Source organism: Phyllosticta citribraziliensis (genome assembly GCF_038025025.1).
Source record: "Phyllosticta citribraziliensis strain CPC 17464 chromosome Unknown J3D65scaffold_4, whole genome shotgun sequence".
Taxonomy (NCBI): Eukaryota; Fungi; Ascomycota; class Dothideomycetes; order Botryosphaeriales; family Phyllostictaceae; genus Phyllosticta; species Phyllosticta citribraziliensis.
In genome coordinates this window covers 686,024-707,649 of record NW_027117341.1, presented here as the reverse complement: position 1 = coordinate 707,649, position 21,626 = coordinate 686,024, and the positions used below count along the sequence as shown (strand labels likewise).

The 21,626-nt window shown below is 55.3% G+C and overlaps 6 protein-coding genes across 6 annotated transcripts; 3 read left to right on the top strand and 3 right to left on the bottom strand.

Moving 5' to 3' along the window:
* Positions 1-2,585: 2,585 nt before the first annotated feature.
* J3D65DRAFT_618822 (exoribonuclease 2) lies at positions 2,586-6,780 on the bottom strand. Its single transcript, XM_066799685.1, has 4 exons — positions 6,244-6,780; positions 5,820-6,097; positions 3,839-5,769; positions 2,586-3,787 (listed from the first exon to the last, which is right to left on the bottom strand). The coding sequence occupies exons 1-4, from the start codon at positions 6,551-6,553 to the stop codon at positions 3,010-3,012; spliced, it is 3,297 nt and encodes a 1,098-aa protein (XP_066656769.1). The 5' UTR covers positions 6,554-6,780; the 3' UTR covers positions 2,586-3,009.
* A 75-nt stretch (positions 6,781-6,855) lies between these two features.
* Positions 6,856-7,776, top strand: J3D65DRAFT_281508 (uncharacterized protein). The gene is made up of 4 exons (XM_066795081.1): positions 6,856-7,338; positions 7,405-7,455; positions 7,511-7,699; positions 7,747-7,776. The coding sequence occupies exons 1-3, from the start codon at positions 7,063-7,065 to the stop codon at positions 7,601-7,603; spliced, it is 420 nt and encodes a 139-aa protein (XP_066656768.1). The 5' UTR covers positions 6,856-7,062; the 3' UTR covers positions 7,604-7,699; positions 7,747-7,776.
* Positions 7,777-10,509: 2,733 nt separating this feature from the next.
* Positions 10,510-14,034, top strand: J3D65DRAFT_586322 (tRNA synthetases class I-domain-containing protein). The gene is made up of 2 exons (XM_066797757.1): positions 10,510-11,088; positions 11,148-14,034. The coding sequence occupies exons 1-2, from the start codon at positions 10,660-10,662 to the stop codon at positions 13,956-13,958; spliced, it is 3,240 nt and encodes a 1,079-aa protein (XP_066656767.1). The 5' UTR covers positions 10,510-10,659; the 3' UTR covers positions 13,959-14,034.
* Positions 13,911-14,405, bottom strand: J3D65DRAFT_618814 (uncharacterized protein). The gene is made up of 3 exons (XM_066799684.1): positions 14,308-14,405; positions 14,159-14,254; positions 13,911-14,106 (listed from the first exon to the last, which is right to left on the bottom strand). The coding sequence occupies exons 1-3, from the start codon at positions 14,368-14,370 to the stop codon at positions 14,086-14,088; spliced, it is 180 nt and encodes a 59-aa protein (XP_066656766.1). The 5' UTR covers positions 14,371-14,405; the 3' UTR covers positions 13,911-14,085.
* Positions 14,406-14,530: 125 nt separating this feature from the next.
* J3D65DRAFT_281475 (Sfi1 spindle body protein-domain-containing protein) lies at positions 14,531-18,842 on the top strand. Its single transcript, XM_066795080.1, has 2 exons — positions 14,531-14,840; positions 14,916-18,842. The coding sequence occupies exons 1-2, from the start codon at positions 14,795-14,797 to the stop codon at positions 18,764-18,766; spliced, it is 3,897 nt and encodes a 1,298-aa protein (XP_066656765.1). The 5' UTR covers positions 14,531-14,794; the 3' UTR covers positions 18,767-18,842.
* Positions 18,843-19,143: 301 nt separating this feature from the next.
* J3D65DRAFT_618807 (general substrate transporter) lies at positions 19,144-21,406 on the bottom strand. Its single transcript, XM_066799683.1, has 4 exons — positions 20,887-21,406; positions 19,998-20,833; positions 19,711-19,937; positions 19,144-19,603 (listed from the first exon to the last, which is right to left on the bottom strand). Exons 1-4 carry the CDS (start codon positions 21,029-21,031, stop codon positions 19,270-19,272), a joined length of 1,542 nt encoding a protein of 513 aa, XP_066656764.1. The 5' UTR covers positions 21,032-21,406; the 3' UTR covers positions 19,144-19,269.
* Positions 21,407-21,626: the final 220 nt, after the last annotated feature.

Here is a 21,626-nt window from a genome sequence, read left to right as displayed (position 1 = left end):
CACAACAATCTGCTTGGCGTGTAGCTTCACGACCACGCAGGTGAATAGGAGAAGCCAGGGTCGCCAGTCGACTCCTTGCCGTCAGCTGGCACCATCGTCAAGGACCCGGATATCGGCGAGCACAGCTTTCCGAACGACTTCGATATCCGTTTCTGCTGGCGCATCATCGCCACATCAACCACCAAATCCAAGTCTATCAACTCCACTCCTGCCGCCGAACAAATTCTCTGGGCGGTCAGGGTGGCGGAAGCGACTGGAATCGAAGTTCTACGCCGCAAGTGAAGCCTGCAAGTCAGCAATGTAGGCAGCTCAACCCACGGCGGAGCTCAGCGGGCCATTCAGCAGTCCTGCCTCCATGCTCGGCGACAACATGCAAATGATCGAAGTTGTCAACGGCCGAAGCGAGCCGAGTATGAGGACTCGAAGCTTGGTAAACGCAAAAGGCGGCGCCACTCCGTGTGCCTGATCTGACAGTCCACTTGTTGTCAGCCAGGCAGATCATGACAAAGGGTGTCTTTTCTGACATCCTGACGTGGCGAAAGATCGACTCTCACACGTCAACTGCGACATGTCCCTACTCTTCTGGTGTCAGTATTCTCACCACGATTGAAGATTGGCAGTCGTACGATGTGTCCGGAATACCAAAGATGTTCCCCTAGAAAACCACCAAACGCGTCATACCGAGAGTCCATGAACTGCTCATCCTCCTCACAACCACCTCCACCTACACCACCACTCGCAGAACCTCGTTCATCCGCTGTTTGTGGCAACTTTCAGCGGTCTGACGCTGGCGAGCTCGAAGTGTACTCTCCAGTCGCTTCGTTTGCTTCGTTCATGCTGTTTCTTTCAATCTAAATTCACAACTACCTATTTTGTGAGCAGGGAGATGTGCCGACGGCGTTCCTCAATGCGTCAATCAAAGACAAAGTCTTCTTACGCATGCCATCCGACTGCATGGAGCACTTGGCAAGCCACATGAATGACTGGCTAAGGTGCCGGTTTTTGGAGCATCAGCGTACGCTCACATACCGTATGCTCACATACCGTCTGCTCGACGTCTCAAGAGTGCGAAGTTCGACGCTCGAGCCGAGCGTGGAATCTTCGTCGGCGTCGACGGCAGCAACTTGTATCGAGTGTATTTGCCGCGGACGCGACGGCCTGCGAATCAACCATATAGGCAGCCGCAAACACAGCCGAGCTCAGCGAGCCATTCAGCGGGTCTATTACCATACTCGGCGACAAAACGGCCATTTCGTTCGTCGAGACGTACGAGACAGTCGCGACTCCGTCCTGATGAAGATGACTGCGTGAACTGTCGATTGAACTATCTATCAGAACAGACAACCTGCTCAACCAGCGCGCCTAATCCGCGATATCGCGGAGGTCTGTTTACAGACGGCGGTGCCGAATTAGGCAAACCGTCTGGTGTTTTCCATAAAACGGACAGTTCAGTAGATAGTTGAATCGACAGTTCACACAGTCACTTCATCAGGTTATGAGCCCTCGCGTGAACGCATCTCTCTCTCTCTCTCTCTCTCTCTCTCTCTCTCTTCACAATCTTTTGGTGTTGAGTCTTCAAACCGCACCGTCTCCTCTCTCGTTTGCCCGCCAGCAGCGATCACGTCATCAGCCCTCCAGCGATATCGTCTTGTAGTTGTCTCAACGACTCCCTCACCTCACTGTATTCGCCGCCATCATGAGCGCCGAAGCTCCTGTTTCACCTCCCGGCGACTCACTAGCCGACGAATCACTTCTTGAAAACGCCTCAAACACCATCAACTCCGGCAATGCAGTCAACAATGACGCCGTCGCCGACGACGCCGTTGCCGACTAATCAGCTGTATCGCTCGACAGCGACAAGTCCTTCGGTATACCGACGAAGAACCTACGCGATATCGCGGACTAGGCACGCTGGTTGAGCAGGCTGCCTGGTCTGACACGTCCTCCACTGCTTGTTTGACGTACCTGTAATACACGTCGATGTGCTTTGTCGCGGCGTTGAAGTCGCCGCCGTTGGCGCACCGAACAACGTTCTCGTTGTCGTTGCACAGCTTGATTGGCTTGGTGTCAGGACCGCTGTTTTGTGTATCTACAAGTTTCACAGGCTGACAGGAAACTTGCTGTTAACCAAACAAATCATAGCAAAGGGGGGTCACCCTTTTGGCGACGTTGCGCGCAATCGTCTCGCAACAGACGATAGTACGATGCCCCGACTCGAGTGGAGTCAATATTCTCGAGACTACAATTGATGGATTTGGATTGAGACCTTATGGATACAATTAAGTGTGTAATCAGATCATAACGCTAAACTTGTTCACCTGCAGCAACGTGACATGTTGAAGTGAAGGGCCGTCGGCGATGTCGCCTGGTGCTGAAGCTCTTCCTACTCACTGAAGTCCCATACCTCCTGAGCCATAGTTGCTGTCAAAGGAAGCAATGACTTCTGGCACTGCGGCTGCACTCAAGAAGCACATGTTTGCCGTTGTAAAAGGAGCAGGTGGATTGTCAGTACATGTAAGCAATCAAAGATGAAGGCAGCGTGCAAACAACACCACCATGCGTTGCAGCTTCATAGACGCAACACTCCACTACCACACCACCCCCAACACACCTGGAAGACGCAAACACTTTCCTCAAGATCAAGATGACATTGGACTAAGCAGTCGCACAACAAGCTTTTTCATGATTCCATTGAGAAGAATATCTAGGTACGCATCCACTCATGAGCTGACGCCGCAACTGATATTCGCGGGGACAAAAGTGAAGCCCGACTCAAGGCATTTCATGCTGCTTCAACGCCGTGTTTCCCATGCCCAGTGCCGGTTTTCCTCCTGCGTCAATATCTTTGCTCGCACACAAGGCCTGAAAGGCTGTCTGGGCAGTCGAATTCCCCTTAACGCATTTCAGAGCTTAACACAGTCAGAGCCGCCAAGGGGGTATGCATCCACTTCTATAGCCGCCGCTGCCTTTGTGTCCGCCACAGCAACCGGGCCTGTGATTGGAACGATCCTAACGCCTGCCGTACGGATTGCCTCCACGGTGACCACCGCGTTGGCCGCCCTGTCCATGGCCACCTCTGCCTCCGCCACGATGTCCTCCACCGCCACGGCCTCCCCTGCTGTCGTGCCCGCCATCGCGACCACCTGGTCTGTAGTTGTCGTCGCCACGATTGCCGCCGCCGGGCACATAACGATCATCTCGTCTTCCGCCGCCGTAGCCGCCACCACCACCGCCGCCGCCGCCTCCGTATCCACCACTTCCAGATCTGTTAGATCCACCTCCGTAACCGCCACCATACCCGCCGCCGTTTTGCTGCCCGCCACGTCCAGGTGGAGGCGGCATGAATCCGTTGGCAGCCGCAAGGTTGGGCGGAGGCGGGACCCAGCCATTGGCAGCCGCATGGTGCGGCGGGGGCGGCGGTGGGTGACCCATGGCGGGGTTGAAGTTGGGGTTGATGAAGGCAGCGAAGGGGTTCTCAGGATTGAGCTGGCCGCCAGGGCCGCGTTGACCAGGGCCAGACGGGGGACCACGGGGTGCGAAATCGATTTGACCACCATTGCGATGGTTGTCACGCCGAGGGCCGTTCGAGTAGCGGTTCTGGTTGTGGGAAGAGTAGCCTCGATCGTCGTTGCGCAGAGGCACGCCGCCATGAGAGCGACCCGAGTTCTCGGCGCGACTTGCGATCGTTTGGACATCTGCAGAGTCGAGAGCGGTCGGAGGAAATTCAGCTCCCCGCAGGATCATCGATTTGTGTACATTAGATGACTTGGGCATTTCGTAATGTACGCTGTAGAGGCCTGTCAGTAATTGTCAAAGAGCAGAAAGAATGTGTACTCACCTGATAGATTTGTCCTCGTCCAAGTCCGGCATGCCCTTGGTCTCTAACGGGAATACCAAGGCGCTCTCGGGCAGGTAGTCCTCGTTCTTTTCGACCTTGCCTGAGAGTCCTTGGCTCACCAGAGGGTCAAGCTTGTGTTTTGTTTGGTCCTGCTTTTTCGAGTAAAACACCTTGGCGACTTCCTCGTACAGCGGATGCCTTGTGGAGAACAAGAGCACGTCCTTTCCAAACTCATTGCGAGCGTGTTCCTCTGCTGTTAGCAAGTGGTACTTTGTTCCCATGGCCTTCAAAAGTCGTTTCTCGTCGATGAAGGGAAGGAGAGCAACACCCTTCCACGACACCTTTTGCCCATTGAGGTCGACAACAAAGTCTTCTGGATAAAAGTCGACAATGTCACTCTCTTCATCGGTCATCAAGGGCCGGAATACCTCTGGAATGGCATGGTTCGACGCAGCAGGCAGGACACCCATCAGTTGCTCGTAAGGCTTGAACGGCGTGCCCTTGTCGAACTTGATTTCCATGTCACTTATGTCGACAAAGTCTGCCGCAAACGGAGCATAGTGGTGAGGGTAGTACCAAGTCCAGGAAGCGCATCCCTGAAAGTAGTAGAGAAGCACCCAGGCGAGTCCCTCGACGTAATCTCTAGCAACTTTGTGCCGGAACTCGTGGTCTGAGGGATCAACGTGGAACTTTTGCTCGTAGTACCGGTCTGCGTACCCATCCTCCCACAATCGCACAGTGTCCTCGGGCTCTTCGGCCTTGGGTGTGGACAAAACGTCGGGGGTTTCCTGGCCAGGAATCTCGGTGGCCTCAACCTCTTGCGTCTCGGCCTTTCTCTTTCCAAGTGGAGAGGTCGTCGGGTCGCCACCTGGAGTGGCGGGTGTAGAGTCAACGTCCATCGCTCCATTCGAGCCCTCTGACGCTTGTCCAGGAGGCTTTTTCAAGCTCTCCTTCAACATGGCAGCCGCGCTCTTGTTCGCTTGGTTAGCAGTGCTCTGATTTGCCTGGAACATTGCCTTTCGATTCACGAAGTTCTCGTGTGTCATCGATCTAGCCTCTTTAGACTGGAGTTCTCCCGGGGCGAACAGAGGGACGTTGTTGATGAAATCTTCAGCCGTCTCCCCTTTCCTTCCGCCCTTGCCGGCCGAAGGCGTGTTGGGGCCCTCGTTGGACACCCTCGGGCGCTTTCGTGCGGCAGCAGCTTCAATTCGCGCTCTGTTTGCATCTTCCCGTTCTTTCCTGCGTGCGAAATTTCTTTCCCTCTTATCTTCCGATACCTTGCGACGCTTGAAAATAGCATCCTCCTGCTTGGCGAGACCCTGGAGGATGACCTGTGCCTTTTTCAAGTCCACATGGCCATCCTTTGTGACATAGCCACCCATGGCGGGCAAGCAATCCCGCCAGATGGCGATGAGGGTATCGATTCCGCCCTCTCTGATCTCCAAACTGGGGAGATGAGGCAAAAAGTCATTCCCGACGAAAAAGCACATGAAAACCCAGTCGTCGAGAGCTCTCTCCAAGTCAAAAGGAAATCCTTGATTCCGCACATTCAGCTCAGCGGCCAAATACTCACGGAGGATCGACACGTGCAGCCAAATGAAAGGTTTCTCCGCAACTGGTGCCTGCTTGATGTCGTGTTCATCTTGCTTGACCTTGATTTCGCCTTTGCACTGATCTGCGTAGTGACCTGTCTGACCGCAAATTTTGCAGGCCCTTGCCTTGGAATCTTGGAAGAAGACGTCTTCGCGAAGGATACGAAAATGAGGCTCGTGAGTCGCCAGACCCAGCATAATCAGATCGGCATCCAATCCATACATGACGTGACGCGTGTTGGGATCGTGGCCTTGAGACCGTCTCTGCGAGCGGACAAATTCCATGATCTTGTGCTCACCCTCTCCAGGCACAGTAGCGTCGGAGATGATGACTTTCAACTGCAATATGTCAGTAGGGGGAGGAGTGTGTTTGTGGGATTCGGACATACCATCTCCCAAGCTGGATCAGTATTCAACTTGTAAGCACACCAGTAACGCAGACTCTTGGCGAGAATATCCATGAATGGCGTTCCTGGGGTGATCGAATTGCTATCCCACGTCTTCTTGACGATTGCCTCGTGGACCCCTTCTTCTCCACTCGTCTCCCGTTTTGCTTTGAGCATCTTCATGAACTCTGCCTGGTCTTCGTCCTTTTGCTTGGCTTCCTGGGCGGCACGGAATCGGCGTGAGCGTTGTTGATTCATTTTGGCGCGCGGGGCAACGCCATCTGCAAATGTCAGCACGTTTGTTGAACAAAGCCAACGACAGTAGCAACAAGGGCGACCTCTCGAGACGTGTCATGCAGGCGCTCAGTGACAGTTCCCGGGGAGCACTGGGCCCTGAAGTTTGCCATGACGGGGCATCTTAACATACCGACAGCGATCATCAATATCTTCCTCGGCCGCACCATGTTCACCACTCTCTCCGTGTACTTGAACACTTCCAACATCATTTCTTCCTCGGTCTCGGGCGCCGGCTTGTCCTCAGGGTGGGAGCAAGGATGAACGATGCCGTTCATGTCGAGGTACAGGTTGTCCATTTCTTCGCCGTTTGGATTTGGCTTTGTTGTATCGACTGGCATCTTGGAGCCATCGGCATACTCCAGCGGCTTTTCCTCCGCCACCGTAGAGACGATCTTGGGGTATTTTTGCGAAAGCCATCTGAAAAGCGCCGGAACACCCATGGTTGCGGGCGAGAGCGAGGTGCGCGGGTAGGGTCAAGTCGAGGGCGTGGAAGAGACTTCGGCGGCGAAACTCGAGGCGACGTAGCTGTCGAGCTGACAGGCGGGACGCGGGCAGCGCCCAAGGTTGGTTTTAGAAGCGATTGACGTGCTCAATGCGCATTCCGTGTAAGAATGCGACCGAGATTGTATTGTTGGAGCAAGATGTCAAAGATGGTTGTCGACGGAGCGGAACGCGGCGCGTCGCTGGAGCAGGGCAGCTGCAGGTGGTGCTCGGGCCAGGCGGTGCGGGCGCCAAGAAAAGGGCACCGGCACCGGGGCCGAGGGGCCCGCATCCATCGCGAGCGGGCACGGTTCACCTGTGGTTTGGGACAGCTTTCGGCCAACCTAAGGAACAGACGCGTCGACTCCCTCTGCAACCACTGCGTCCCTAACTCGTCCCCGAATTCCACACCGCCGCCGTCCTACGATGCTCCTCCGCTAGACATCGCCCAGTGCCCGTCCAGAACAACATGTTGCGCGCGCTCGAGGCGCAAGCGCCGCCAAAGCAAACAGCCACTGCTACCATCGACACATTATGCAGCCGTCTTTCAAGCGCCACTCTCCTCGAGGACCGACGTGCTGCTGTGCTGGGCTTGCGGAGCTTCGCCAAGCAGTTTCCAGCTTCTGTAGCGTCCGGGGCTCTGCGCAATCTCATTAGTGCCCTGACCAAGGATGCGGAGGATCTGGACACAATAAAGGTGTTGCTGGAGACGCTGTTGATGCTGTTCAACCCAGATGACAATAGTGTATGTAGCGGCAATCAATCGGACCAGTGTAGCCAATGGAATGCTGAATGACCCTGCGTGCTACAGCCTGAAGCTTCTGAAGACATTTCCCTGTGGATGGCCGACGAGTTCACTCAAGTAAGCTTGGTGCTCCCCCTAGTCCAGCTTGTACTGAGCTCATGGTAGCGCCAAGACAACATCACCATTCTCCTCGATCTCCTCGAGAATCACGACTTTTACTCCCGCCGCTATGCCCTCAAGCTTCTCAAAGATATTTCCAGGTTGAGACCAGAGAGGACCCAGGAATGCATACTGTCCGCGCCGCTCGGAATACCCAGACTTGTTGCAACACTGGATGATCCCAGGGAGCCAGTCAGAGAGGGTGAGATGGATGCTGACGGCCAGAGACCACACGCTGACACACTGCAGTTGCCATCGACCTCCTCATTGACTTGACGCAGTCGTCCCCTGAGCTCCAAAAGATTGTCGCGTTCCAAAATGCGTTCGAGAAGATATTCATTTTGATCGAGGCCGACGGGCTCATCAGACAAGGCGAAATTGTCGTTCAGGACTGCCTGACTCTGATGGCGAACCTCATCCAGTACAACGCGTCAAACCAGTTGGCCTTTAGGGAATCTGGTTGCATGCCCAAGCTTGCGCACCTTATTCAAAACGGTGTCCACACCCCCCAGCCAAAAGGTCCAGGCCCAGATGATGATGCTTGGGAGAGCCCTTCGAAAGAAAAGAATCTGTACGGCTTGCTTGGGGTTCTTCGAATGTTTGTCGTCAGGGGCAGCATAGGAACTCCAGCCAATCAGGACGCGTTCTACAAACACGGTCTTCTCCAACAATGTCTCGATCTGGCCTTTGATGAGTCGGCATCGGTGCCCATCAGGTCGCAAGTCAGTATTCCCAGCAGTTTTCCGTTCAATCGCTAATATCCATAGGCCCTTTATGTGTGTGGTGATGTGATCCGAGGCAATGCGCGACTTCAGGAAATCTTTGCGCAAACCCAGGTCACCATCGCAACAAGTCCACCGGAACAGGTCAATGGTGAAAAGCTTCATAATGGTGTCACCCATGTCCACGTCATCGAAGCGCTCCTCCATCTCATCCTTGCCGCCGCATCTGTCCAACTGTTCGATGCTCGTTTTGCCGCATGCGAATGTTTGAAGGCCTACTTTCACAACCATGACCAGACCGGGCGCCACTTTTTGAACCACGCCATCAACGTTCACCTCGCTGGCGAAGATGACTCTGCGAACGTGGTGACTACCCTCATCCGTGGCCCGCACAGTTTCCAGACAGTCGATTCATACCGGCTCTGGTTTGCCTCTGTCATTGCCTTCCATCTCATATTTGAAAATCCGGATGCCAAAAGCCTGCTCATGGGCGTAGTTGAAGGCGATGCGGAGAGCGGGGAAGAAGTGGTTACTTGCATACAGGCCATGAGCAGCAATCTGATTGCCGGACTTGCGAATGGGGAGGATGAACGAATCACAATCGGCTACCTTCAGCTTTTATGCGGGTGGCTATTCGAAGACCCTGATGCTGTCAACGACTTTTTGGGCGAAGGTAGCAGTATCCAATCACTCGTTACTACGGCTGCTCGCACCACCACCGACAAACCTGTTGTGCGTGGTCTCTGCGCGGTGCTACTTGGCATCATCTACGAGTTTTCTACCAAAGACTCACCTATCCCGAGACGAGACTTCCAACCTATACTCTTGAACCGACTTGGGCGGGAGAAATATCTGGATGCTATAACCCAACTTCGGACCCACCCACTTGTGCGCGAATTCGAGGTTTTGCCTCAGGGCGGCACATCACAATACGGCGGAACGCTCCCTGACGTCTATTTCGACGCGACTTTTGTTGATTTTCTCAAGGATAACTTTAGCAGAATGTCGCGCGCAATTGACAGGTACCCAGGTATCGAGATTCATCAGAATCCTGATGGTGTGGATCGTGACCTGGTGGACTCTCTACGAGGCCAGCTCGATGACAAGGCCAAGGCGTTGCAAAACGCCGAGTCCCAATTGTTGGCCCTCGAGAGACAGCTCAACGAAGAGCAAGCTGTCCACCGCAAAGACCATGAGACCTCTTCTACAGAGTTGACCAGGGTCAGACAAACGAATGAATCCCTTCAAAACAGCCACGAGCAGGCAATGGCCAAGTTGGAAGCCGAATGGAAGGACAAACTAGCCCAATTGGAGGAGCAGCAGAAGAGGGAAACAGCTAGCTTGAATGTGCAACTCCAGCAGCGCCAGAGAGATGCTCTGGCTCAAGTAGCAAGATCAAAAGAGCAGCATGATCAGGAGCTTGCGCAGTTGAAGAGGGAACGGCAGGCGCTTGACGAGCGTAGCAGGTATGCCGAGAGGGACTTGGACACATCGAAGAAGCTGGTGGCGGAGCTTCGGCAAAAGAATGAGCAGTTTGACAAGGAGGTCAAGGACGCTAAGGCAACAATCACTGGCCTCGAACAGAGAGCCAAGAAAGCCGAAGAGAACCTGGAAAAGACGACGAAGCAATTGAAAGAAGTCGAGCTCAATTTCAGCCAGACGCGCGCCGACCTATCCACTACTCAGGGCAACTTGACGAGTCTGGAAGAGACCCTGCGGCGCAAAACGGCACAAGTCGAAGAGCTCTCGAAGAAAGTCGAACAGGCAGAGAAGGACGCCGAGAAAGCGAGGAAGGAGGCTGAAAAGGTGAAGGGAGAGGTCAAAGACCTCAAGAACCAGCTTCAGAAGCAAGAAGCTTCGGTCAAGGAGAAGGATGAGGCTCTCGCAAAGGCAAAGGCCGAAGCAAAGGAGAAAGAAGAAGCCAGAGCTAGCGCACAAGGCGAGCTGGACGACATGTTGATGGTTCTGTCCGACTTGGAAGAGAAGAGGTCAAAGGACAAGGTCGGTCAAAATCTTCCCGTCATGATTTTCGAGTTGTCCACTGACGACTATCACAGAAACGTCTCAAGGAACTTGGAGAGGAGGTCTCGGATGGGGAAGATGATGAGGACGACGATGACGATGACGACGAAGAAGAAGAAGCCGAGGGCGACGTCGAATAGTTGCATGTGGTCACAAATTAGCTTGTACAATTCCATAAATCAACCATGTCGCCAAAAAGATGGTTTTGGTTCCTTGCATACAAAATTCGTGCCTTGCGGCCTTGCCGTCGTTCGCCGCGGCGGTCTGACTCACGGCCCAGTCACCTCCGAAATTTGGAACTGCCCGCCATCCCACCTGGGCTGCACCACCACTCAACGCACATACCCCGCCGCACGCCCTCAATTCTCTCCCGTCCTACGGCAAGCAGAGGACCTGGGTCTGCCCGCACACCGCGACCATGTCCATCTCCTTTCCCAAGGAAGAGGAGCGCGTCCTCGCGCTTTGGAAAGAAATCGATGCATTTCAGCGCCAAGTCGAGCTCTCGAAGGGCAAGCCGCCCTACACTTTTTACGATGGTCCGCCTTTCGCGACCGGCCTTCCTCACTACGGCCATTTGCTTGCCTCGACCATCAAGGACATTATCCCGCGGTATTGGTCCATGAAGGGACGATACGTGGAGAGGCGGTTTGGCTGGGATACTCATGGCGTGCCGATTGAGCACGAAATCGACAAGAAGCTGGGAAAGAGTGGCCGCGACGCTGTCATGGACATTGGCCTTGAAAAGTACAATGAGGAGTGCAGGGCCATCGTCATGAGGTTTGCGTCAGAATGGAGGCAGACCATTGACCGGCTGGGTCGCTGGATCGATTTTGACAACGATTACAAGGTTTGTTCTTGGCGCGATGGCGTAGGAGACGGCGACTCTGGCTGACGGAGGATTTGTAGACTATGAACCCCCAGTTCATGGAGTCCGAGTGGTGGGTTTTCAAGCAGCTCTTCGAGAAGGACGCTGTCTACCGCGGCTTCAAGGTCATGCCATATTCGACCGCCCTCAACACCCCTCTTAGCAACTTTGAGGCGCAACAAAACTACAAGGACGTGCAGGACCCGGCCATTGTCATTTACTTCCCCCTCGTCGAGGACCCCAACACCGGTTTCCTGGCCTGGACGACCACGCCGTGGACACTCCCGTCCCACATGGCCCTGGCGGCCAACCCGAACTTCGAGTACGTCAAGATTCACGACGAGGCTTCGGGGCGCAACTACATTCTCCTCGAAAATCTTTTGCGCACGCTGTACAAGGACCCCAAGAAGGCCAAGTACAAGGTTGTACAAAAGCTCAAGGGGACTGATATGCTCGGCTGGAAGTACGAGCCTCCGTTTGACTATTTCAAGGAGGATTTCAAGGACACCGCTTTCAAGCTGTTGAATGCCGACTATGTTACGGCAGACAGTGGTACTGGTATTGTCCACAACGCCCCGTCGTTCGGTGAGGACGATTATAACGTCTGTTTGAAGGCCGGCGTCTTTAGCGAAAAGAAGCCTGCACCAAACCCGGTCGACGAGACCGGTATTTTCCTGCCCGAGGTCCGTGACTTTGCTGGCTTGCACGTCAAGGAAGCCGACAAGGTCATCATCAAGCACCTGAAGGCCAATGGCCGCGTAATCGTGGACAGCCAGATTACTCACAGCTACCCCTTCTGCTGGAGATCTGACACCCCTCTCATCTACCGCGCTGTGCCTTCGTGGTTCGTCCGCATCCCCGAGATTATCCCTCAGATGCTCGATGGTATCGACAAGTCCCACTGGGTGCCCTCTTTCGTCAAGGAGAAGCGCTTCGCAAGCTGGATCTCCAATGCGCGTGACTGGGCCGTTTCCCGAAACCGCTACTGGGGCACGCCCATTCCCCTGTGGGTCAGTGAGGACTTCAAGGAGGTCGTCTGCGTCGGCAGCGTCCAGGAGTTGAAGGAGTTGAGTGGCTACGAGGGCGAGTTGACCGACCTGCACCGTCACAAGATTGACCACATTACGATCCCTAGCAAGCAAGGCAAGGGTGTCTTGAGGAGGATCGAGGAAGTCTTTGACTGCTGGTTCGAGTCTGGAAGCATGCCTTATGCTTCTCAGCACTACCCCTTCGAGAACAAGGACAAATTCGAGTCCTCCTTCCCTGGTGACTTCATCGCTGAGGGTCTTGACCAGACTAGAGGATGGTTCTACACCATGACCGTCCTTGGTGTTCATCTGTTTGGAAAGCTACCTTTCAAGAACTGTGTTGTTAACGGTATTGTTCTGGCCGAGGATGGAAAGAAGATGTCGAAGCGCTTGAAGAACTACCCCGATCCCTCCAAGATTATGGATGAATATGGATCTGACGCACTCCGTCTGTACCTCATCAACTCGCCCGTTGTCCGAGCTGAGCCTCTGAGGTTTAAGGAAGCTGGTGTCAGGGAGATTGTCTCCAAGGTGCTGCTTCCTCTCTGGAACAGCTACAACTTCTTCGAGCAACAAGTTGCGCTGCTCAAGAAGGTCGCTGGTGTCGAATTCAAGTTCGATCCTTCTATTCAAAAGCAGAACACCAACGTCATGGACCGCTGGATCATGGCCAGCTGTCAGAGCTTGCTCAAGTTCGTCAACCAGGAGATGGCCGGTTACAGGCTTTACACTGTTGTGCCTAGATTGCTTGGCCTCATCGAGAACACCACAAACTGGTACATCAAGCTCAACCGCCGCCGCCTCAAGGGCGAGTACGGCATTGACGACACCAAGCATGCTCTCAACACTCTGTTCGACGTCATCTTCACCCTCATCCGTGGCCTCGCCCCCTTCACTCCTTTCATCACCGACAACATCTACCAGCGTCTTCTCCCCCTCATTCCTGACAGCCTCCTTGCCGAGGACTCCCGCTCCATTCACTTCCTTGCGTTCCCCGAGGTCCGTGAAGAGCTCTTTGACGAGGTTGTTGAGCGCCGGGTGGCCCGCATGGCGGCTGTCATCGACCTGAGCCGCGTGTCGCGCGAACGCAAGAACATTGGTTTGAAGACGCCGCTCAAGACCTTGGTTATCATTCACCCCGACCAGCAATATCTTGATGACGTCAAGTCGCTCGAGAGCTACATCTGCGAGGAGATGAACGTGCGCGACCTTGTGCTCTCTGCTGACGAGGAAAAGTACAATGTTCAGTACAGCGTCTCTGCTGACTGGGCGGTCTTGGGCAAGAAGCTCAAGAAGGATGCAGTCAAGGTGAAGAAGGCTCTGCCCAGCCTTTCCACGGATGACGTCAAGGCTTACCTCAAGAACGGTGCCATCACCGTCGACGGCATCGAGCTGGGTCCCGAGGACCTTCTCGTCAAGCGTGGCCTCAAGGAGAGCGCGGCCAGCAAGACCCAAGAGGTCAACACCGACAACGACGTCCTCATCATCCTGGACTGTGAGTCTTACCATGAGCTTGCGCAAGAAGGCCTGGCCCGTGAGATCATCAACCGCGTCCAGCGTCTGCGCAAGAAGGCTGGCCTTGTGCCGACCGACGATGTCGGCATGCAGTACCGCGTGTTGAGTGACCCGGAGAGCACGGGCATCGAGAAGGTGTTTGAGAGCCACACTAGCATGATGGTCAAGGCGCTGCGGAGACCACTGGACAAGCACGAGGTCACCGAACTGGAGGGCAAGGCGCCGGAGAACGCAGAAGATGCGATCATCGCGGAGGAAGAGCAGGAGGTTCAGAGGGCCACTTTCATGTTGAGGCTTGTCAAGCTGTAGAGGCTGAGAAAAAGATGGAAGAAGTAAGAGATGACATGATTCGGTCCATAGACTTGAAATGAAAACACGTTATGGCATGATGTAAAATGACGTTCTTTGCGGATAGTTTCGTGAACACCGTCTTCGATTACTTCTTCTTGGCCGCCACCTAAAGGGAATAAGTAACCTATTACTCCACCTCCGGTGGGAGAGAAACTCACTAGATAGCAGTCCTTAAGTCTCAAGAACTCCTTCAGGCACATGTCTTTGTGCACGTTCTTGTAGTCGGCGAGGATGCATTTGCCATATGCGGCGCTCTGTTCGTAAACTTAGGGCGGAGCTGATTTGGAGTGAACCTGTGATGGCTCACCTCTGCCGAACATTGCGTTGCAGCTGCTGCAAACTTTTCGATGGGTCGCGTTCTACCAGGCATGGTTTTTGATGATTGGAATTGGGAGTCAGTTGGCGTTCATCGTTGTCGTCACGGGAGGCGCAGTAGTTCCTCAAACATGGCAAACATGCCAAGGCGCTAGCGGGCCCAGCCATTCCTTGGTGAGCTCCTTTGCCGAGTCGCGTCTCCCGACAGCCGCTCTGCTCTGTCTCGAGCTCTTTGTTGATGCCACCCGCCCGCTAGCCCCTCGCTGCCTCCGACCGACGCTCGATTAATTCTTCCATTTTGATTTTTTAGCACAAGCTTTTTGCTATATTGGAGCCGGCGCATTGGAGTAATGACTTTTATCTCATGAGCGACACCGCGCACAGCAACAACCCTACGCGCGTGCTTGAATGGTGCCGCGGCCGACGAAGCGCGTCAAAGACTCCTCAACCACTTGCACGAAAACAACAGCCTTTCTCGAATGCCAGCTTCGATTGCAGAAGAGCTGCCTCACCTCTCTAATCAGGGTATGCGCGCCTCCCTTACGCCAGTGCTGCACTTTGCGGCCGCCACGGAACTTCCCTAATCGCGCGTTGTCGCAGATGTCGAGATCCTCTATACCATCGTCACCACTGCCGAGAAGCTCCCCGGTCCACCGTACCGCGCCCTCTTCGCCGCATACGACAAGGTCCTCGCTGAGCGCGGCATCAACCCCAACCATGACCGCGTCTACTTCCGCTTCCTATTGCGCATGCGCGCCGCGAGCCCGCAGAACCAGCCACAGCTCCCGACTCGTCCGCACAGTGAAGTCCAAACCGGCAGCGCTCTCGGTCACGATGATCCTACCAGCACGGAGACGCTGTATGGACGCTTCACGGCGCTGCTCGGGGATATGGGAATCCAGCTCGAGGTCGACGAGCAAGGCGAGGGCGTCGAGGAGGTCACTAGGCGATTCGATGAATACGACGATCTTGACGACTTGGGAGGAGAGGTGGAGGAGGAGGAGGAAGCCCCAGCGTCTTACGGCCACGCCATGCCGACGCCGAGGTCACGGCGCGCGAGTTTCAATGACTCCAATTACGACAGAACGAGGGACTTGGGACCGTGGGGTGATGAGGACGAGAATGGCATTGTGCCTGGACGAGGGCATCAGGGACTCAGTGCACCGCCCAGGCGCCCCAGGTCGTCAAGTCAATTGTTGGATCCTAGCACTTGGCGGCGTGGAAGGGCAAGGTCCAGTTCGAGGGAGCCAAGAGCAGCAATGCATTCAGCCTTGCCTTATCGAGGGCGATTGAGCTCCCGGGCCCCCTCGGAAGTACGCCATACGAGAAGGCGAGCTAGGTCTGTTTCCAGCCAAGGCAGCATCAGGATTACTAGGACCGAGGAGATTCAAAGACAACAGCCCAACATCTCATCGTTTGAGGACCTAGATGACTTTGGCAGCCCTCGGACAAGGAGATCCTCCATTGGTGGCCCAAGTCCAGAATCGCCGCATTATGTCCCGCCCGAGATGCTGTACAGGCCCTCGCCTGCACAGATGATCGCTGACGCAGAAACATTTTCGTACGCTCGATCTCTCTTCGCAGCTCGGAGGGCCATGCACACGTGGAGAGACAAGGCTATGGAGCAGCGCGATCTCCACATGCAAATGGACGAAGCAGCAGACCGCTTCAACAAACGCAAACTCATGGAGGCTGCGCTTGAGATGTTCAAACTGCAGCACAACTCCAAGCGGCAGCAAAAGGAAACGGAACGCTTCTTTGATCACCTCGAACGACGTGCCGAGAAGGCTCGTAATCTTTTCGTCTTGACAAAGGCCTTTACGCACTGGGCCAACTCTGCTGCCGATGAGGTCATGCGTACTCAGGTTGCACGGCGACACATTTTAAGATTCAAGTATTTCAACGCTTGGCATGAGATTACGGCTGTTGAAGAGCTCAAGGTGCGAAGACATGTCCTGGCCAAGTTCTTTGCGATTTGGCGCCGGAGGTACACGGCTTTGCAAGAAGAGCGCGACGTCGCTCTGGCCTTTCGATCGGAGAATGTGATTCAACAGGCTTACAGTGCCTGTTTTTGGGAGTTCTCCGAGCGGAGGGCAGCGAAGCGGTATGATGCGACTTTGAAGAGGAAAGCCTTTGCCACTCTGATCGACCGCTTGTTGCAGGTCAAGGAGAGGGAGGCCGAGGTCCAGGCGAAGAGAGAAATGGACTTGAAGAGGAAGAGCTTGCAGATTCTTTCGAACAAGGTCATGTCTATTCAGTCTCTTGGGCCTGCAGCAGAGGATCTACGCAACAAGAGGCTGCTTTCGCTCGGCTTCAACAGCATTAAAGTGCAGGCAAAGCTAAATCCCATCGAAAGAGAACTGGCCCAGACAGTGATTATCGGTCTCGCTCGAAGAGCCCTGACTACGCTGCGTGTCCGAGCAGAGCAGTCTCGTAAAGCTGCGCATCTGAACCGACTGCTCGTTTTGCGCAATGCCTTTACCGCTTGGAATGATCAGCTTCGCTGCCAAGCGCTAGCGCAACGTATCGACGACCGCATCATCATTCAAGCGCTGTACAGGTGGTCTCTTGCGACTCGTGGCTCCATACTTTCCCGCCTTCAGGAGACAAAGTTGAAAAGGAGCATGTTCCGCAACTGGGCAAACAAGACTGGCGACAAGTCGAACCGTCTGGCCGCGTCAGAACGAATTCTGCAAGAATCGGAAGAAATGCGCTTGAAGCGCAAGGCGTTTGGTGTTCTTCGTGTAAAGCTACAGGAGCAGCGACAAAGCGAGTCACAAGCTCTTGCCATGTACGCGCCTCGCGTAGTAACTCGATGCTGGACTGCTCTTCAAACGAAGCACCAGCAAATTCGGGAACTGGAGGCGTGGGGTACTGATGCTCAGTTCTACACACTGACGACACACGCGCTCAAGAAATGGCGGGAGAGCACGCATCAATCGCAACGCATGCGCAAGAGAGAGGCATACGCGACTGTCCGGCGACGCACCAAACTTGGGATTGCAAGACGAGCCTTCGAAACGTGGCGAGCCAAAGCAGCACATGTTGAAATGGCTCAGAGGCAAGCACATGAGATGCGTGAGAATGCTGTCTTGAGGTTGGCCACTCACTGCTTGGATTTTTGGCATGGGAAGTCGACTTCGTTCAAGCAGCAAGACGAGGAGGCCGAACGCATCAGGCGCGTGAGGCTGCTGTCCGGCGCCTACGGTGCTCTTTTCAGCAAGCTGCAAAAAGTATCCAATGATCAGGACCGAGCAGCAGCATTTTTGGACGCCCAGATTGCCTCTGCGGCAGTTGAATGCTTGAAGAAGATGAATTGGCGTTTGTTCCAAGTGCGGACACAGCAAAGATCAGGCGAGGCGCTCGCAGAGAGAAATTTCGAGAGACATGCCAAAAGCATGATTAAGCACTGGGCAGCGCGAGCTCGACAATCTCGAGAAGCGCGAGGTTTGCCATTGGCAGAGTCGGTCGTCGAAGAAGGAGAGCAGGAGATCGAAATTTCGCAGCGTCGCACAACAGACGGGTCAACGGTGCCAGATGAAGAACAAAACAACGGCGGCCGCAACGACGACTGGACTGCCTTTGACCCGTCGGCCCTGGACCTCGGGGACGTCAAGCTCAACCTCAATTTCAACACCGCTCCCACCTTCGCCGCCTCTCGACCTCTCTTCTCCCGAAATTCGTCACCAACTCGACCAGCCCAGAACGAACCCCCTGCCGAGCCCGAAAAGGAACCCCCGAACCCCTTCGCCCTGACCATCAACCCAGGCGGTGCTCCAAATCCCAACATCCTCACTTCCACTCCAGCTCCGCTCCCTGGCTATCTCCGCACGCCCTCCAAACGGAGCACAATCCGCGCTCGCCGCATTGCTGCCCTTTCTTCAACCATTCCCACAAATACAAACACAAACAGCAACAACACGGCCACGAACTCCGCGACAATTACCGCTCCCACTGCATTCTCCTCTTCGACCCGCACCTTTATCCTCCCAGGCGCCGGGCCCGCTCAGTCACATACCGGCTCCACAACCCCCGCAGCCGCGCCTCCGTTGCCACATCAATTTGCGCGCTCAACGGCCCTATTTCCGACAGACCCCATTGCCGGCCCTTCTTTCAATGTACCAGGCACCGCGCCGCCGCCCGGACGCGCAACAGGACCGGCACCTCCTTACGGCGCAACGCCAGCAGGCTTTCCAGGCGCTGCATCAGGCGCGCGGCTCAAGACGGCCATCACGCCGTTTGCGCGCAAACTGACGCAGGGCGGTTACCCAGCCGGCGGCGGGTCGGGGACGCGCGGTGTCGTGGGTAGAAGGCGGTTCGGCGGTGGCAACGGCAGTGGCAGCGTTGCTGGTGCTGCGTGGGGCTTTGAAGATATTGCGGAGGATGATCATGCTGCAGGAGGAAGTGGTGGTGGGGAGGAGAAGGGGAAAGAGGCGGAAAGGGGGGCATGAGAGCGAGAGGGAGGGGTTTGGAAATTTCTTGGTCTTTCTTCGCCTTTCCATCTGCGTGTGTGTGGGTGGGTTGCCTGGCTTTTTTGTTGTGTTTGGATCATGTTTACCTCAAGATACCCGGTCGTTTTGTTGTTTCCAAGTCGTTCGTTGCCTCAAATGTGGTCGCTTTGGGCGACGTCGTCCTTATGCTGGGTCAGGCGGAATTGGTGGTCCCTTTCTCTGTCTGGGGGGGTATGTGCTATCGGTCTTCGCAACGATACGGAACTCCACGCACAATCATTCTTCTTCCCTATAGCCCCGGCTTCTTGTGCCTCAATTTCGTCTCCACTCCGGGGTATCCCCTTCCCAGACATCGACCGCATGGTAATTCTCCAAAGGCTTTGGCTGATATTGAAGGCTAAAATATGTTGGACAGGATGAAACTAAATCAAAGCATTTGAACACGGCGGTAGAAGCCCAACGCCCACAACCAAACGCCAATCTAACGAAGCAAACGACACAAATTAAGCAACCTCAATATGCTCCGCCTCAACGCCGGCCTTGACCTTCGCGCTGTCCACCTTCCTAGCACTCGATGACGGCACCGCACCCGGCCCATCAAACAGCTCAGCAATCTCCTCCAAACTGTGGCCCTTGGTCTCGGGAAAAAGCGCCCAAGTGACGGCGAGGAATACAGCGAGTAGGCAGCAATAGACGATGTAGTAGCGCCAGCCGATGTTCTCCATGCCGACGGGATTGACGAAGGCGACGACGATGAGCGAGCCGTAGATGCTGAGCAGCTCGCACGTGATGCCCTTGGAGCGCAGGCTGTAGGGGAAGAGCTCGGTGGGATAGGACCTGACGTTCCATCAGCAAACAAGTTTTCTTCGTCGAAGCATCATTATTGAGGCCTTTTTTTTTTTTTTTTTTTTTCTGTGATGGGCTTGCGGCCGGGGAGGACTCACATCAGCAAGGGCGTGTACGCAATGTCGTAATGGAAGTAGAAGATGAAGAGGCAAACGACGACGACGATGCCGGCTGGCTTGTTGCCCGTCTCGACGTTGACGGCGCTGCACGCCGTCCACACGATGTACGAGATCAGCATGCCGATCCCGGACCAGATGAACAGCGGGCGGCGGCCCAGCCGGTCGACGAGGAAGGCGGCCGAGAGCGCGGCGATGAAGTTGAAGATCTGGGGAGCGTTCGTTAGTCATGGCCGCGGACACCATAGAGCGTTCAACGAATGACTTACCTGCAGCAGCCCGTTGATTAGAGTCTGGTCGAACGAATTGGTAATGCCAATCGTGTCGAGGACGAGCGTCAGGTAGTAGCTGACGACGCCGATGCCGTTCCACTGGGCAAAAGCGCCCAGGCAGACGGCAATCAGGAGTCTCTTCCTGTTGCCCGCCGTCGCCACCAGCGTGCCCCATCCCGTCGCGTTGGACGCTTGCTCAAGCCTGATGGTGTTGACGATTTCCGACACTTCGGTTTCGACCAGCGGACTGTGGTCGTCGCCGCCGGCGTGGTACTTGGTCAGCAAGAGGCGTGCCTCTTCCGTCCTCTCCTTGGCAATCAGCCATCGTGGAGATTCGGGCAGCCACCAGACGAACAGCAGTTGCAGACACGGGTATCCCGCTTGCAGGATTGTGGGAATGCGCCAGCTCCACGAGTTGTTGAACTCTTCGGTGCCAAAGGTTGTCCAGCTCGCCAGTATCGCGCCGAGGTAGTACATTGTCCAGAAGGCGCTCGTGTACTTGCCTCTATGTGTCGGGTAGGCAAGCTCGGCAATCAAGAGCGGTGCAGGTTGGACAGCGAGCATGCCCGCTGCACCGACGATGAGACGCGATACGATGAACTGAGCGAGCGTTGTGCTCGTGGCCTGGATTATGGTGGCGATGATGACGCCGAACAGACCGCAGACCAGGACGACTTTGCGGCCGAAGCGATCAGAAAGCATGCCGACCATGGGCAGTGCCACGACTGAGCCGATAGACTGGGCGGCATTGACGGTTCCGAGGAGAGCCCCCTGAGGATTGCCAAAGTAGTCTTTCCATTGTTGGAGGGATTGGAGGCCGTTCATCAACGAGCCTGCAGACAGACTCAAGTCAGCCCAAGGAACCAGAAGAGATCGGTCAACGTACCATCGTATCCTGCCACAGCCGAGGAAAGAAGAGGGACAAGCAGGATCAAGTTGAGCTGCAAAAGATGCGGGATCTGGAACCAGTACTTGTCCGTCTGGGGCAGCACTTCCGCCAGAGTGGCACCGACAATCTCTTCAGCCTTCATAGTGACAGTACAAGACCACAGAGTCCCAGCTTGAAGGACAATTCTCGAGTGCTCGGTATGTCCTTTGTCCCCCTCTTAGGGCGCCCATCAGACATATAAGCCACCGTCCCACGCCGCGACGACCCCTCAGAATCGTCATTCCACCCCATGGGCAACCAGGATCCAGAACCGCAGCAGCGGCGTGACCATGGCACCTTCAGGTACTTTCCAAGGCCCAGAAACTCCAATGCGTAACCTGACTGGCAGGATGATCATGCCATCATGCCAAGGTTGGCGCCCACTCCGGGGTCCACGACGATGGTTGGCTGGCCGTCCGAACACGGCGACCCCAGATTCCGCTAACGGCGGGACTGGGGTTGCGGCCTCCCCTTACCCCATGGGACGTGTCCTCCCCTCAGTGCGGTATTCCCGGTCCGTTGCGTCACCGTCTCAAGACCGACACCTACAACCGGGGTCGTCTGGATTACTGCTTCGGGACTGCCGACCGAACTCCTCCCGGGAATCGGGCTGATCGTTGCCGAACCGCTTGAGTTGCCTTGGGAATCCTGCTGTTGTGCTCTGGAGATGTCGCGCTTCAAGTTTGCCGGATGGACGC